Here is a 16,226-nt window from a genome sequence, read left to right on the forward strand (position 1 = left end):
TGTGTCCTTGAAATAAGTATCCCTCAAGATAAGGGTTCAGATTTACACTTCGTCAGTCATCAACGTCTTTCTTTCACACATGCGCACACACACAAAATCTGTTGACAGAGAAAAGAACTTTTGCTCATATTTTTTTTAATGTATCACAATGAGCAGGAAACATACTTGATGAAATATTTTCAAAGGAGTATATTCAATTACCATCTACAATCAACTTAACTATGACAACAAAGTTTTTGTGACAAATTTTTTTTTCAGTTTGAAAGTTCCATGTGGTTCTGTTTGTTAGTCTCCATGTATTTTGGTACAGTTCGAGATCAGCATTGTTACAGTAACAAAAAAGCTAACAAGACTACATTATAGAAAAACACCAAGAACATCATTTTTGGTTTCACTTGCTCTATTTTTTTTTTTGTTTTTTTTTTGTTTTTTTGTTTTTTGTTTTTTTGTACATTGCAAAGGCTGTTCATATACCTTTTCACCTCAGGGTCACGTTCATTTATGCTTTCTTTCCTACCCAAACTTGCCCCCCTCCCCCCTGAAAAGTAAACAAACAAAAAAAAACTAGTCAAAGCTTTGTTTCACAGTGGGCAGTATCTCAGCGCCAACAAACAACCAACTCAATTTATGCTTCTATTTAAAATGTTTTAATTTAATTTATTATTTAAAAAAAATATATGTCCATGAACATCAAGTGCACTGGCTTGGGTCACTGCCTCTCTCTCCTGCAACTTCCTGCCATGCCTGATAAACTCAGGTTTAAACACATGCCATCTGTTTTACTTTATTTTCAGTTGTGTAAAACTTTGGCCACATTCATCTCTTTAAATAGCTTTTAATTAGAAAAAAACAACAAAACAAAACCTTCTTAGATTTATTAAACCTTTCCGTGTGTGTGTTTCCTTCTTAAGATTCTTTTGGAAGGACGGATGAAATAACTCCCATCCTGTGGGTTGATGGTGCTCTGCCTGAATGATGTCTAGCACCCACCCCCACTGTGGAGTATTTGGGGGGGAAAAAAAAACAAAAAACAAAATATGAAGTGTCGATGGAAGTGAAGAACTAATTGAAAAAGTGAGTTGAGATGTCCTATTCGGTTACCTACTAAGCAGCAGACAGGAATAAATTCTCTGAGACCAATCCAAACAGTTGAGCGTTGTAGTGGATTCATGCTTTGTAAATGATACTTGTCACAGCCATGGTGGATGTCAGCCCACAAACATTTTTCTAGCTCATGTCTGACCTCTAATTTTCACCATCACTGACTGCTTTGCTACTTCTGGGTTAATGCTGAGAATCATTTTTTCTTTTTTGAATGAACATATATGTGGGCAGTAGAGTTGTAGAGGAAAGTATTGAGTGTGCAACCCACACCAGGTTGAAACAATCATATAACCCCTTTGAGGACCACTGGTGGTAGCCAATCTACCCAACGAACCACCTTGCTGTTGCCAAAATACACCCACAGGTCAAGGCATGGCATAACAAAACACAGTCACTCTGCCTCACAGAGGGAGGATGGCATAGTAGCTTAAAAGAGAGAGGTGGGGGGAGGGGAGAGAGAGAGAACCATTGGGGAAGGGGTGGCAAAATTACAAGGAAATGAACTTAAAGTTGAGGGGGGGCAGGAAAGGGATAGAAATTGCACTATTACCAAGCAATATCATTTTTAAAAACAAAGTTTACAGAAAAGGCCTAGCAGAATTTGACAGGTAAAGCTAGTGTTAAATTGTTAATTGGTATCACAGAGAACCAAAAACAAACAATTTTTTTTCTATATGATACAGACACAGAGTAACATACAACAATTAAATGGCAAAAAATATATATATATTTCATAGAGTTACAAATGATAAAATAATGGAAAACAAAAAACTGTACAACTTTAAAATTTAAAAATGTTCATCTCAAACACAGGGAGAAATACAAGAATTCTTGTTAAAAGAAAATAGCTTGTTAAAACAGCAAATGTTTTGCGTACTTGTTTTGACACCTTATGCTACAACTGGATACTGGTATGAATAGTTAGATGGTATTCTTTAGTATTTCTACTTAAAAAAATTAAAAAAGGAATTTGCACTGTGCATCAGCCTAGTTAGAAATATGTACAACAGTTCAGGATCTACTCTTTCATTAAACTAAAAACAAATTCATAAAAATAAAATAGTCCCGGCTAAAAAAGAAAAGGCAAAAAAGAAAAAAAGAAATCCATTTTCAGATCTTGGAATGCTCCAGTCTTTTGCAAAGTCGATGAGTGGCTTCAGCACTGGGGAAAGAAGCCCGAAAGGTGACCAATGGAACCTGCATTCACAGTCTTCAAAGTTCCCTTTTGAAACATAAGGAAGAGAATGAAGGGGAGAAGGATTTCACACTCTCGGGGCAAGGGGAGATTGTTTCTGTTGATGTTTGGCTATGAAAGTGAAACAGCAAAGCATCTATTTGTCTCCAAAATCTACGTTATAGCAGCACAAAGTTTTCCTTTTAAAGTTCAGACCATTTTTTTTTTGTTAAGATGAGAAAGGGTGTATGGTGCGTTGTGTTGTGTGTTACAGGAATACAGATATTAACATAAACACAAGTGCCTCATATACGGTTCCTTTTTTGCTCTCTATACATTGCTATCTGCTTCTTTGTTGGCTGCGCTCTGGATCACTCGCCGCTCAGACTGCCTAACACAAGGACAAAACTTTGAAGTAAAAAATGTGTCTTTTGGTATATGGAATTGTCATTAACAGTTGCCTCTCTGCTTGCAGAAGAAGCACATAACAACCTGGGAATCTTTTGTTTTACTCTTTCTTTTATTAAACTAAGTCTTGTTTGTTTAAATCAGAAACAAATTCTCAAGTAACAAGAACCCTTTCCCTTTTTTCTGCATCAGCAGTGAAAGGGTATGTCTTTGGATTTTATTTAAAGCATGAAATTTCTTTTTCTGAGAGAGGAAAGAAAACAAAACAAACCAAACCAAACCCCTAACCAAAACCTTTTTTTAGAAAAGAAAAGCACACAGTCCAATTACACAAATCGAAACAAATGCTTTAGCTTAGGAAAAGACTATTTGAAGCATCTACCAAACAAGGAGGAAAAGAAGGGGTGAAAAGAAAAGCCAAAAGAAGGATAAATTAAAAATAATAATAATAAATGCACAAGGCTAACAGATACAGGTAACTAGAATTATTTGCCTTTAAAAAGTTTCAACTCTCCAACCAAAAATAATCTGTGAGGATCCTAATGACCCCTAGAACCCTTTGAAATTCTTTTAGTTTTATAAAATAATTCTGCAGCTACCCTCTATGAAATGAAGGCAGCTACCGTAAGTGGGAGATTATAGGATGGGAGGTGGGAGGAGGAAAGAGAAAAGTCGAATTAAGGGACAAAGGGGAGAAAAGCTTAGGCGAATCAACGGATTGCAATCTATCTGCTAGGAATGAACAAGACAACATCAAATGAGGAGCTGTCAGCTGGACCATACAAAAAGCTAAATGTACACAAAAGGTTTTTTTTTTTCCTTTTAAATCTACCATACTGCTTCAGTTCATTTCCAATGCAACAATCTACTCAACACCAAAAATGGTCATATCTATCATAAATACAGAAAGTCAGTTTTTAAAACTTATTTTTTTTAAGCTACGAGTCCTCAACACTCTTTGTGTGTGTGGGTTTTTTTTTTTTCTGAAAGTGGGAGTGCTTAACTTTTCATCTTGAAATTGGCTTCAGCAGAAAAGCTATCCTTAAAATCCCCAGAAAGCTAAAGCAGTTCACATTGTTTTTCTCGAATACTTTCTGCCCTTTTTTAAATTAAGAAAACAAAAAAATCTTTTCTGGAACAAAAAACAAAAGAAAAAACCGAAAAAATAATATATAAAATAATGATTCTGAAAACAGAACAAAGTGTGAGCGATTGACCTGAGAATAAAAAGACATTACATTTCTTTTTTTCTTTTAGCAAGCCATTGGTATCTGAATGCTAAGATAGCAAGAAATTTAAAACTGGAACAAGGTGGACTGCTTTCCCATACAGTGCATGCCGGGCTCCTCTGTGCTATCAACGTGGGGCATTTATTGAAAAGGGGCAAATATACAAGGGGTTTAAGCTCCAAAGACGTTAGGGAGGCCCTGCGGACTTGTGTTTCCCAGACCAATAGTACCTTCAAAAGGACACAATGTAACAACAGGGTTAAGGGGTGTTTTCTTTATATATTAAAAGGAAAAAGAAAAAACAAGAATGTAAAATCACCGGCATAGATAGGTATATGGGAAAACAACCCACGCTTTTTCTTTTTTTTTCTTTTTTTCTTTTTTTTTCTTTTTTTGGTTAGAAGCTTTGGAATTGCAGTTAGTCTATTTTTGAAATTGGTTTGTTATTAATTTTTTTAATTTAAATTCATTTGTTTGTATTGTTCATCTTCAAAGCTTACAATCTGAAGGTGTCCGTTCCTACACTGGTCAGACCACTGTCCTTGGGGCAGCTGGGGTCTTTGGGACCCTCCACCGGGCTCGCCGGTCCGTCGGACTTTTGGCTGAGATCCGTGTCAGACTCCTCCGAATAGTCGTCTGTTGGCATCGAGGGCTGAACCCCTGAGGTGCTGCATGAACTTGAGGTAACCGTTGAAGATGAGGAGAGAGGAGGAAAAGAAGGGGGCTTCGCGGCCGAAGCCCGGGAGACCACTTGCGGCCAAGACTTCCTGGAGGCGTGGGGGGAAGCGGAGGACGAGGAGGGGGCGGCGGCCGACGGGGGAGGGGGGCTGTCGTTTGAGTGAGCGGCAGACTGCGAGGTAGATGCGGTGCTAGGATCGGGGAAGCAGGCAGAGTGAGGTAATAAACTAGGGTGCTCTTTGGCGTTTCTTGCTGCTCTCGTGATTGTTCTGTGTTTGTGCAAGGCCGACTCGAGATGTTGACTCAGAGCTTCCTCCCCACAGAGCGCGCTCTCGCACGCCAGGCAGTGGTACGAGCCGCCGCCGCTGCCGCCACCGCCGCTGCCGCCGCCGCCGCCGCCGCCGCCGCCCGTGGGGACGCGAAGCACCATCTCTTGCAGGTTCACCACAGACTGGCCGAAGAAGCAGAGGGACTTCAGGTGGCTCCTCGCCGCCTCCTCGTCACTGAAGCCCGCCTGGCACTTGCGGCAGACCAACTTGTACTGCACCTTTGGAACAATGAAGGGGTCGTAGAGGGAGTCCGCACTTTTGCTTTCTGCTTCTGGCTCTTCAGGGGGTTTCGGCAGGAGGGGGGACACCTCGCGGGGTGCGTTTTTCTGCTCGTCTGGTTTGGGGGATTCTTTGGCAGGGTCTTTGTCTGGGGAAGCAGCCCCCGGGGGGACTGGGGTCTGGCTTGCTTTGGGCTGCTGCACTTTCTGCTGCTGCTGCTGCTGTTGCTGCAGTTGCCGCTGCTGCTGCTGCTGGATGGCCTCCTGCAGACTCTGCTGGTATTGCTGGTACTGCTGCAGAAGGGAGCCCGGGGACAGCCCCATCAGGGCCTGCGACAGCGCGGGGCTGTAGGGGAACAGGCCTTCCATGCCATACATAGGCTGCAGGTACCCGCTCTGCAGGGCGCCAGGGATCTGGGGGGCATAATACGGAGAGAAGCCTGGTACGAAGTAAGGAAGGAACTGGCTCGTGAGCAACGCTGTGGGGTCCGAGGTCAAGGCTGCCTGCAGGGCCTGCAGCTGCGCAGGGTCCACCGCATACTCCATGGCGGGCAGCGGGGCAGAGATGGTGGCTGCAGCAGCCGTGGGGGCCTCTCCCTTCTCCTTCTTGGGGACAGGCAGGGGTTCCCCTTTCCCTTTATGTGCCTTATCCTTCTCCTTCACCTTCTCACTGTCTTTGTCCTTGCGCTGCTGTTGCTGAGGCGGGGGCTGTGGCGCAGGTGGTGGCTGGGCTGCTGGCGGTGGCTGCACCTGCGGCGGCGGCTGCTGGGGTTGGGGGGTTTGCTGAGGGGCCATTGCCATGGTGGCTTGTGCTGGGGTCGGGGAGCTCAGCGATGCTGAGGACGGTTTATTTGGTAATCCAGATGTGGGGAGGCCAGGGGAAGGAACTGTTGTGCTGGGCAGACCCATCAAGTTCGGTTTTGGAGACGTTAAAGCTGAAAAGGACGGAGAGACAGAAATCACGGGTCAGTCTGGGTGGTGAGGAGGCAGCTCAAGATGTTTGACCTGTGTCACTGGCACAAAGTCTGACATCTCAACGTTTAAACTTGATGTTTTCAACAGAGGTGTCCCGATGCCAGGCTCAGGGCTGGATAGCCTTGTAATCTAATCAGGACCCAGTCCTGGGTCAGCTCCTGTACTTCCCCTTTTGGCTCAACATCTTCCTGCCCAACATGCCACACCCAGCCCACTCATTCATATTCCCTTTCCCTTGCTCCCAGCTACCATACAGTCAGCCCAAGGCAGTTAGTCTGGTGGCCCCCAAACCAGCTTCCAGCTGGGACCCAAAGCCTTCATCAAAGCTTCATAGAAATACTACAGCCAAGAGGTCCCACCAGACACTGTCGGAGGAGAGGGGCAACAGAAGAGAGGGAAGGCAAGCAAGAAACCTAGTCAGGCCCCAAGACCATGTGAAGAGACAACTAGCTGTACACGTGCACCTCTGTGACTTCCTCTGCTGCGGCTGAATGGACACATTAGGAGGGCAGAGAGAGGATGAGTAATGGGGCAAAGTAAGAACAATCCATTCAAAGAAAACTGTTCCCTGCCTTGGCTCAGCTGACCTGCTTTAACAAATCTGTTGAAAAATGTAACTGTCTAGGAATAGGATTCTGGAGTCCACTGGAGAAACGAACATTTTCTCCTCTTGCTCCTGTTTGAATGACATACAAGGGCTAGGCTGTAGATGGCTGAGAAACCAGCCACAGGAAGAGGAGAAAACCATGTCAGGAATGGAACAGCCCAAAGACATCACAACCTACCTCAGGCATCCTGCTTATGGGTGGCAAAGGCGTTTGACCATGTCACTGTTCCCTCATGGGGCACAGCCCCATCCTCAATCACACGCAGACTTAACCTACCACTATGAGAAGGCCTCCACTCAGCCCAGAGCCTGACATCCTCCCTAACCCATACCTATCTTCTGGTTTGAGTCTTTTGTTCCAGTGTGATGAAGACGATGTTGCTGCTGCTGGTACAGGTATCCCTGTTTTTCAAAGTTTGCCTCGTGCCATTTGGCTTTTATGAAAAGACCTACATTAGTATCTGTTTTCGCTAACTGAAAGAAATCCAAAGAGGATTTTCACACTTTTATAAGAAAAGGCAAAAAGTGAAATAGTGTTCAGCAGTGAGCTGAAATAGCATTTTGCAGTGAGCTGTTAGAGACAGCGTGCACCAAGCAAGGAGAGTGACAAGCTCCGTCCCCAAGAACTATACTCAGCGTCTCAGCATCAAGCCACCATAGCTTTGAGCTGTGTCTGTGAGCATCTATGCTTTTTTAAATCTTGATTTATTTTGTACATCCATTGGCAAGATGTGTCCTAAGGCAACGGCTTCTTTATGCCATTTTGGCTTACAAAAGGTTTCATAGGAACATTCTGCTTTCAGATAGCAGGAGAAACTGTACATCAAGTGGTAAGCGCGTCAAGAATAGCGAGGTAGCAGGGAAGGCCAGGACTGTGGTGGGGGCGCAGGGTATCCTGGCTGATGAAACGCTGAGAGAAGACGAGAGGTAAGAAGAGTTCATAGGCAGCGGCCTTCAAATCGTCTATATATTCACCACACCCAAGAAACTAGGCAGTATACACCCCTTCACTTCAGACAGCACCAAAATGCAAACTCAGAAATCCTATAGCCCCTCACCATTTCATCTAGACTACCTTCTGCCAGAAAGCTGTGGTAGGGGGTTCTATAACATGATGATCTTCGTGAGGAAAAAAACACTCTCCAGCCCAGGCCTGGGTGAAGGCAACGTTGACTTCTGGTTACAGTGGTATAGTGTGTACTGGGCTATCACACTTAAAACACTCGAATTTCAGATGGAGAGGACAAGGCTGTCTCAAGTTGCCAATCCCAGAAAAACATCCATTAACGTTTGAATAGTCAAGTACATCATTAATGTACTCTTCCAAAACAGAAGAAAGGGACCACTAAGATTAAGTCATCCAATTTCCTCAATGCACATAAGGGACTGAAACCAGAGATGTGTCTGACTCAGAAAAACTTAGTAAAGGCTTGTTGGTTAGATTGGCACAAACGAGGCGGAAACAGAACAGATTATGAATTCAAAACTTGGGACATGGCTCTTTCTGTCTTCCTCTAGGCAATGGGCCTGTTCCCAGTTTTGGGTTGGAACCAGAGCCAAAAGGAAGGGTGAGGAAGGACTGTCTACAGATTCCCCCATCTCTGTGACATCAGGTTTTCAGGAGAAAGATCCAGGTCAGAAGGCTTTAAACTGACTGTCTTTCTGTATCTTGAACTGATAGTGTACATATGGGATTCAAAATTTTAAGAAACATTTACTGAACCCCTCCTATTTACACTAAGCTCTGCGCTAGCCACATTCAATACAGTAGCTCAATACGTTCTCACAGTAATTATGTGGCCTCAGTTTTCTCATCTGTAAGATCAGAACCAAGCAAGGCACTTCATCCCTGAGACCTAGTCACGCACCGTTGGAGCCAGACTGATGCGGTATGGATTATGACTGACACACATCTGGCATGTGATCTTGGGCCCATTAGCTGACTGCTTGGAACCGCAGCTTTCCACAGTAAATGGGATTTACATGAAAGGTCATGTGGAAAGAGCTTACCACTGGGCCTGAGATATTAAACACAAGTTTCTTCCCTCCCATTACAGATCCAGTGCTCCTATGAGCTGCAGTACAGTCAGGAAGTGGTAACTGGGGCACACTTGGCTGCTTTGACTAATTAAGAGCATCTCTTCTATCTTGAGTGCACTCTAAGTGGTGAGAGCCTGAGTAGCACTGAACATATGCCTGTTGACTGACTGGCTCATAGTGGGTACTGTGGGAGGAGCCGAGCAAGCACTGGGAGCCCGGAGGCCTGGGTGGGAGTTCTGGTCCTACCCTAGCTTGCTGAATGGTCTTGACCTCTCTGGGCCTCTCAGTGTTCTCATCTGTAAAACTTAGGGAACGGATCAGACATTCTGACTCTTTTTCACATTATTATGAACTGTTGGGCCTTCCCAAGACCCTCTGCCAGGGTCCTGGGCTGCAAGGGTAATTCCGTGTCTGGCCACTTTCCATAGCTCGTTTCTTGGCTTATATCTTGTTGGCTTGAATATCACTCTGTGACATGACTTGCCAACACATGTGAGCAACAACTTCTACATCTTAATGCTTTCTTGTTCTTCTCTTTGGATAAACTGGCACCAGGAATTCTGTAAAACACTGCTAAAATTGTAAAACTTGGATCTCATTCAACCAGAAACCAGGACTGCTCTGGGAAGCAGCAGAACCACTTCAACCCCTGGAAACAGGGACACCTGTTGAAGGAAAGGAGGCGCACTGCTCAGTGCTAGCTGTGGGGGGAACTTGCTGACTTGTGCCTGAGTCTCACAGGATCGGAGGTGAAGGTCCAATTTAGGGAAGATGGGTGAGGACAGAGGAACAAGAGAGGTACAAGAACAACTGTGAAACTCCTTAGTAAGTGGACAAACAAGAATACCAAGTATATGGCTCTAAACTAAGGGGATGGGGAGGGAAGAAAGGGAGCTGGGTGAAATGAAATGAAGGGGTGGTTCAATACCCACAAAAATGACCATTAACGTTATTTGTCTGTCTGGAAGACTAACAAAAACATGTCAAAATTCAAAACCACATTGCCCAATACAAGATTCCTGGTCAGTGCGTTCAAGTACAAAGGCAATCTCATTAGAAATGAACGCAGCTCTGTAAAAGGGGGGCAGGGACCATAGGTGAGGGCAAAGAGCTGGTTTCAATTCTCTTCAATGAGTTTCCATAGGGCACGATCCGGAATTAGCCAGGATACTCAACTATTTTATATTTTCAGTAAATATTAATACTAGATGGGATCAGGATTTCCACAATGAATGAATAGAAGGATTTATGATGGACACTTCTTCCTTAAAAATATTCCAGGAGCTAATATGCTAGGAATCTCAAAAGTTCTTCCCTATCGCATATACCCTGGTTTTGCAATTGAACACAGGGCATGAGAATGGTTTCAAAGGCCAGTCCAACCAGGAGGTGCCACCCCTGAACTGGGAAGTTAAAGAAAGAACCACATACACTACACCTCTAGGGAGACTCCAGGAAAGCGACCCCGAAGTTTTGTTCCTGATAGAGAACTAGAGAGGGAAGCTTCCTATCTGCCCAGCACTCAGAGGGTCTGGGTGGTAGCCACAGAACAAAGAGCAGCTATTTAATGCTGGTGGAATCACCTAAAGCAGAACCCACCTGTGTTAGATGGAGTAAAACCCGGCAAGGAGGGGCTGTTGAGGCCAGGAAGCAACACGGGAGGAATGCCCTGGAGCGCCGGATATGCTGTGGGAAGATTCAGAGCCTGAAGAGGGGCATTGTCGAACATCCCTGGCTGCTGAGCTGCCAGTCCGAGGACCTCATTGGCCTTTTTAATCCGGTCCAACTCTTGCTGAGCCATCAACTGACGTACAGTGGCTGGGTCAAAGTATTCTTTCTCCTTGTCCAACTGGCTTCCAATGGTGTCTTTAACTTTGGAGATATGCTGTTGGGAAAATATATGGTCACGTACAGACAGCCGAGCGCTGTACTTGATGCCACACAAAGTGCACTCTGTTTTGGGTCCCTCGTAACTTGTTTGGTTTATACCAAAATGCTTGGCCATGCTTAACTTGGACTTCTTTTCTTTTGCCCGGGCATTCTGGAACCACACCTGAACGACTCTCTTTGGCAGTCCAATGTCATTGCCCAGGACCTCACACTCTAGCATGGTGGGTGTCCTGTAGTCATTAAAGCATGACTTGAGGACCTTCAGCTGCAGATTGGTCATTTGAGTGCGAAAACGTTTCTGCCCGGGCCGATCCCCGCTGTCTCCAGATTTGCCTGCTGACCCACTCGCACCAGGACTTGGGGAGCAGGGGTCTGCAAGGCTTGAGGTTTCACTGTAGTCCACTGTACCTTCGTTGTCATATTCCTTGCTGTAAAAGCTCGGGGCTGGGCTGACCAGACCGGATGACAACCGATCTTCATATTCAGACATTGCCATCATGGCCGCTTTGGTCAACCCTTCATTGGGCGCAGAAGAGGATTTGGTTTCAGTTGCTATTCCCGTCGCACTGTCATTATCTGCATTGCCCTCGTCTCCGGTAGTGGTATCTGTGATTGCCGTGTTGACAGAGGAACAATCATCGTTGTCCAGCTTAGTTTGGTCAAAGTTGAGATTAACTGAGGACATGGAGGGGCTTTCGAAATCTTCGATCCCTTCCACCTTGATGGAAGATGGGCTAAGAAGCGTTCTGGGAGACAGCTCCATGGTTTTACTCACTGGTGAGAGGGGAACACCTTGGCCATCACTACTGCTGGGGGGTAGGTGGGAAAAGCTCGTTCCATCAAAAATATCTCCTTTCATCTGGAGCCCCCCATCGCAGTCTAAGAGCATTGCGGACAGAGTTAGGTTGTAGCCAGCTCTCTTGGCTTCATGCCAATGACGGGACCGGATATGAGCCTCAAGGGCAGTCTTGGCTTTGAAGAGGGCTCTACAAAAAGGGCACCTCCTGTGGGCCTGGGCTGGGCCCACGGCCCGGAACTGTCCTTTCCTTTCCCGGGCACGGGTGTTCTGAAACCAGACTTGTACCACACGTTTCTTCAAGCCCACCTCATGCGCAATGTGATCCAACATCTTTCGCGTCGGATTGGAGTCCAGTAAATACTTTTGGTAGAGAATTTCTAGCTGTTCGGGTGTAATAGTTGTCCTCAAGCGCTTGTCTCTCTGTGGTTCTTCTCCTCCCGTCCCGCTGTCATTTTCGCCGGGGCTCGCACTGGCCTTTTCCTCCAGCTTCCTCTTCAGAGTGTTCATCGTGGAGGTTGGGGTTGAAGGAGAAGTGGCCGAGCTCGCAGGGATCTGAGGTATGGCCCCAGAGAGTAGCTGGCTCGCCAGGAGAGGGTTGCTAGGGTCAAATAGCATGAAAGGCATATCCAGTGACCTGTCTAAAAACTGAGGGTGGATGAACTGGTTCTGTGCACTCAGGAAGTGAAGCTGCTGATGCTCCTGCCAGTGCTCAAATGATGGAAACGCCAGCTTACACTGGTCACACTGGTAGGGGATGAGCTGAGGAGGTAGGTTTGCCAACTGTTGAGGAGTTGACGTGTGGAGGGGCTTGAGGGGCAGGTGGGAGAGCTGAGAAGGACTGGGGCTCGACTGGGGTAAGGGGCACTGAGGAGGGGGCGCCTGTTGAGGAGGCTGTGGTAATGAAGGGGGGGAAGTCAGCTGTGGGAGCTTTTGCTGGGCCAAGTTTGTCTTCTGCTCGGGCTGGTCTTGCTGCTGCAGCTCTGCCTTTGGTTGTCCTTGCTTTTCTTGGGTTTGGTTTGGCTGTGCACTGGGAGGTTCAGCCTGCTTTGGTTTCTCATCACTTGCCTCTGTTTTTGAACTGAAGGTGGCCAGTTCGTCAGCCTCTGCTGTAAGCTGCAAGAAAGCGGAGGAAGCTGTATTGGCTGAGGGTGCTGGGGCACTGTAAGCCTGGGAGGGCATCGGGGTGCTGCAGGAGGAGCTGGTGGGCGTCAGGAGCTCCATGGCATCCATGGAGTCTTCATTTTGGCTGTCATCCTGCCCCTCCTCATCCTCATCTTTGTAACACAGTTTCTTCTGGTGCTTGATGAGATCAAAGATGCGCTGAAACACCAGGCTACATTTTTTGCACTGGTAGTTCAAGTTGCTCGTGCGAATATACCGATCATTGGTAAGCTCACGCCGCTCTCCATCTTTGCCCTCTCCCTGATTCTCATAATTCTTCCTGGCCTTCTGTCGGGCATTTTGAAACCACACCACTATGACTCGGGTTGGAAGGTTCAGTAAATTAGACAGTTGCTCAAATTCATCGTCCTTTGGGTAGGCATTGGCGTCAAAGAAGTCCTGTAGGACCCTCAGCTGGTAGTCAGTGAACCGTGTTCTCGAAGACCTCTTGCTTCCCCAGTACTCCTGCTTCTGAGGTTCCGGCGAAGGGGGCCGCGAGTCAATCTTGAGCTCCTCCAGGCTGGTGATGGGAGGGTTGCTGAAATTGTAAGGGGAGTCCTTGTTACGCTGCCGCTCTTTGAAGAGAGTGTTTCTGAACCAGTGCTTGATCACTTTCTGGGGCAACCCGGACTTGTCAGCCATTTCTTTGATCTGCTCCTCACTGGGGGAGTTGTTAATGTCAAAATACTGCCGCAGGACTCGGAGCTGGTCATCCGTGATCCTGGTACGTGGCCTCTTGTTCTGCTGCTGGAGCAGGCTTGGGTTGAGCTGATGCTGGTACAGCTGGGCCAGGTCGGCAGGCAGAGGCTCCACAGGTCCGAGCTGAGGGGGCAGCTGCGCCGGCAAGGTCTGCAGTGGCATGGTCTGCATCATCAGTGGCGAGAAGATGGGCAGCTCCATGGGCATGGAGAGCTGGGTGAGCGGAACTGAGGGCTGGGCCGGTGCGATTGTAGGCGAAGTGATGGGCGGCGCGGACGCAGGGATGGCTGGCGTGGAAGCAGGCTGAGGCGGTGCCGCCGGAAGCGGGGGTGGAGGGGGTGGAGGGGGAGGTGGCGGCGCCTCTGGGGTCTGGGGCCTCAGAGGGTACAGTTTATCGTAGTGCTCTCTGTACTGCTTGGCAAACCTCTCCAGCTGTTTAAAGGGAAAGTAATTTTGATGAACATGCTCTTGATGACTCTTTAAAATCAAGATGTTGGAAAACAATTTGCCACAGGAGTCACACTCCAGCTTTTCCAGATTCTCTCCCTGCTCGGTCTTCCCATTCTTCTTCTGCACCTTCTGTTTGTTCTCGTTGTACTGAATGACCAGCTCGAAGCCAAAGTTCTCCAGCAAGGCCTTGGTGGCGTTCCCCCTGGCATCTGAGGCGATGCGCGGAGGAAGCATGGAAGGCTCAGAACTGCCCCCTGGTGCCAAGTCTTTCTTCTCCTTGGCCTTCAAGGCATCTGGCAGAGACTCCTTTGGTCCTGTGCTGCCCTCCCCCGCTTCGGCACCATCCCTCTCTCTCTGGCTTTCTTTTTCCTTTTCTTTGATGACCAGTTTGTTTTTCTTTTCAGGGTGCTGGCTTGGCTGTAGGAGGGCAGAGTGACTCTGGGACAAAGAAAGCTGGCTCTGCTGCTGCTGCTGCAGGATCTGCTGGTGGCTCTGCTGTGGGATCTGAACCTGAGCTTTCAGGTCTTCCAGGAGGCCCGGGCCCGCCCCAGTCAGTGTCAGTGCCCCACTGGTCACCGGCAGGCTGACCTCGGGGTTGAGCTGGAACTCTGCGCTGGGGATGTAGAAGGGGAAGAGGAGATGCTGCTGCTGCTGCAGCTGTAGCAGGGTCTCGGTGGTCATGGGGAAGTGAGGAAGGAGGGTGGGGTTGAACAGCTGCGACTGGATCAGGGCAGCCTGCTGCTGCAGCTCCTGCTGCAGGTGAGCTTGAACCTGAGCTTGGGCCTGGGCCAGTGTCTGTGCTTGTTGTTGCTGCTGCTGCTGTTGCTGCTGCTGTTGCTGCCTCGATGCAATCATATCTGCCAGCTTCTTCCGATTGGCCTCCTTGGGCTCTGGAGGGGAAGTGATGTTGGCACTGATGGGATTTCCCAGGGGCGGCATCCCTACACTTTCAGTGGGCACTTGGCTCAGTAAGCTGGAGCTCGGAGCGAGGCCAGCACTGCTTGGGTTGGTGGTGGTAAAGGTGTTACTGCCACTGGTGCTCACAGGACTTGGGGTGGAGGAGCTCAGGGAGACGCTGCTGCTGTTCCCGGTCCCATTGCTACTGCCACTTGCAGCCTCCAGCTTGGCTGCCCGGGCCTTGGTTTGATGCAGCACAGACCTCATGTGGATCTCCAAGGTGGAGCTCTGGCTGTAGGCCACATTACAAGTGTTACACTTAAAGGGTTTATTGTCGGGGCTGCTGGTGGGTTCTGGCTGACCAGTTGCTGATTCTTGAAGGGCTCTCTTTAACTTATGCAGGTGGGAGACAGAATTATAGTGTACTAGCAGGATGTTCTTCTGAGTGAAGGATTCCTTGCAGACAGTACACTTGTAAGGGCGAGAAGGGTCTAGAAATTTCTCCATGGTGAAGTTGGGGCCTTTTCTGAAAGGCAGAGCTCTCTTTGGTTCTGAGCCCGAGTCTTCTTGTACAGACCCAGAGTCACTGCCCGTTGGGCTCTGCTTCTCTTCCAGGTCACTCTCTTCCTCCTTGTCTTCCTCAACGATTATGGTGTGGTCCTCTGCCAGGGTGGGGTCTCCCATTGCCAGGAGGTCCCCATTGGCCAGAAGGCCACCATAAAGCTGCTGGATGTCAGCCTCACTCAACTCCAGGTGGCTCGTCTCAAGGTGTTTTTTCAGAGCCTGGAAAGTTCGGAAACTGCGCTGACAAAGACAGCACATGGTGGCCGCTCTGATCACGTGGTACTGAGAATGGAGCTGCAGCTTCTCAATGGTCTTGAAAGCCAGGCTGCACTGATTACAGCGGTACTTGTACACGTGGCGATCGGACACGGGCAGCTGAGGCCTCTTGGCGTGAACCTCGTTGAAGTGTGTCTGAAGAGCGGCAGAAGTTTTGAAAACCTGGTTGCATCCCTTCTTCCAGCACAGGAAGCCCGAGTCTTCTCTCACAGAGCCTGGGTCAGCAGGAGAGGGCTTCAGATCTCCACTGGGCTCTGTGCTCACAGAGGGTAAGATGTTCTTTCCAAGATCCTCTGAGGTTTCTGTAAAAAAAAAAAAAAAAAAATCAAGCCCAATGATAAAGAGGGCTTTGTTTCAAGGATGGCACCCAGAACTGTCTACCTAGCAAGGCTTCACGAACACAGAAACTGATGATGAGGGAAACACCCAACCCGAACACAGCATCTCTCCACACAGCCTCCGCTTTCTCCCCTGCTACTCCTTCCTCCCCCGGCCCCTCAGTAGAGCACATGTTATTTATAAGCAGGTACACATGAACAGAGAGGAGTAAACTACAAAAAATTTTGACTCATAATAGTCCTGGATCATATCACCATCCTTTTAATGATATTTAATTGCTTGACTCAGAATCCTCAATTTCTCAAGGACTGGTTGGAAGGTTACTGATTTTTTACTGAATTCACCTTTTACATGTACCAGAATTGCAGAATATGTGAATTAATGCTGTC

The 16,226-nt window shown here is 47.6% G+C and overlaps 1 protein-coding gene across 2 annotated transcripts in view; it reads right to left on the reverse strand.

Moving 5' to 3' along the window:
- Nucleotides 1–323: 323 nt before the first annotated feature.
- Nucleotides 324–16,226, reverse strand: part of ZFHX3 (zinc finger homeobox 3) — a 241,395-nt gene continuing 225,492 nt past the window's right edge. For both annotated transcript variants that reach the window (XM_019654459.1, XM_019654466.1), the window contains exons 9-10: nt 10,362–15,800; nt 324–6,075 (exon numbers count right to left, since the gene is read on the reverse strand). In XM_019654459.1, the coding sequence (XP_019510004.1) occupies nt 4,412–6,075; nt 10,362–15,800 (7,103 nt within the window). In that variant the 3' untranslated portion in view covers nt 324–4,411. The remainder of the gene's footprint in view (nt 6,076–10,361; nt 15,801–16,226) is intronic.

Source organism: Hipposideros armiger, unplaced genomic scaffold (assembly GCF_001890085.2).
Source record: "Hipposideros armiger isolate ML-2016 unplaced genomic scaffold, ASM189008v1 scaffold_9, whole genome shotgun sequence".
Classification (NCBI taxonomy): Eukaryota; Metazoa; Chordata; class Mammalia; order Chiroptera; family Hipposideridae; genus Hipposideros; species Hipposideros armiger.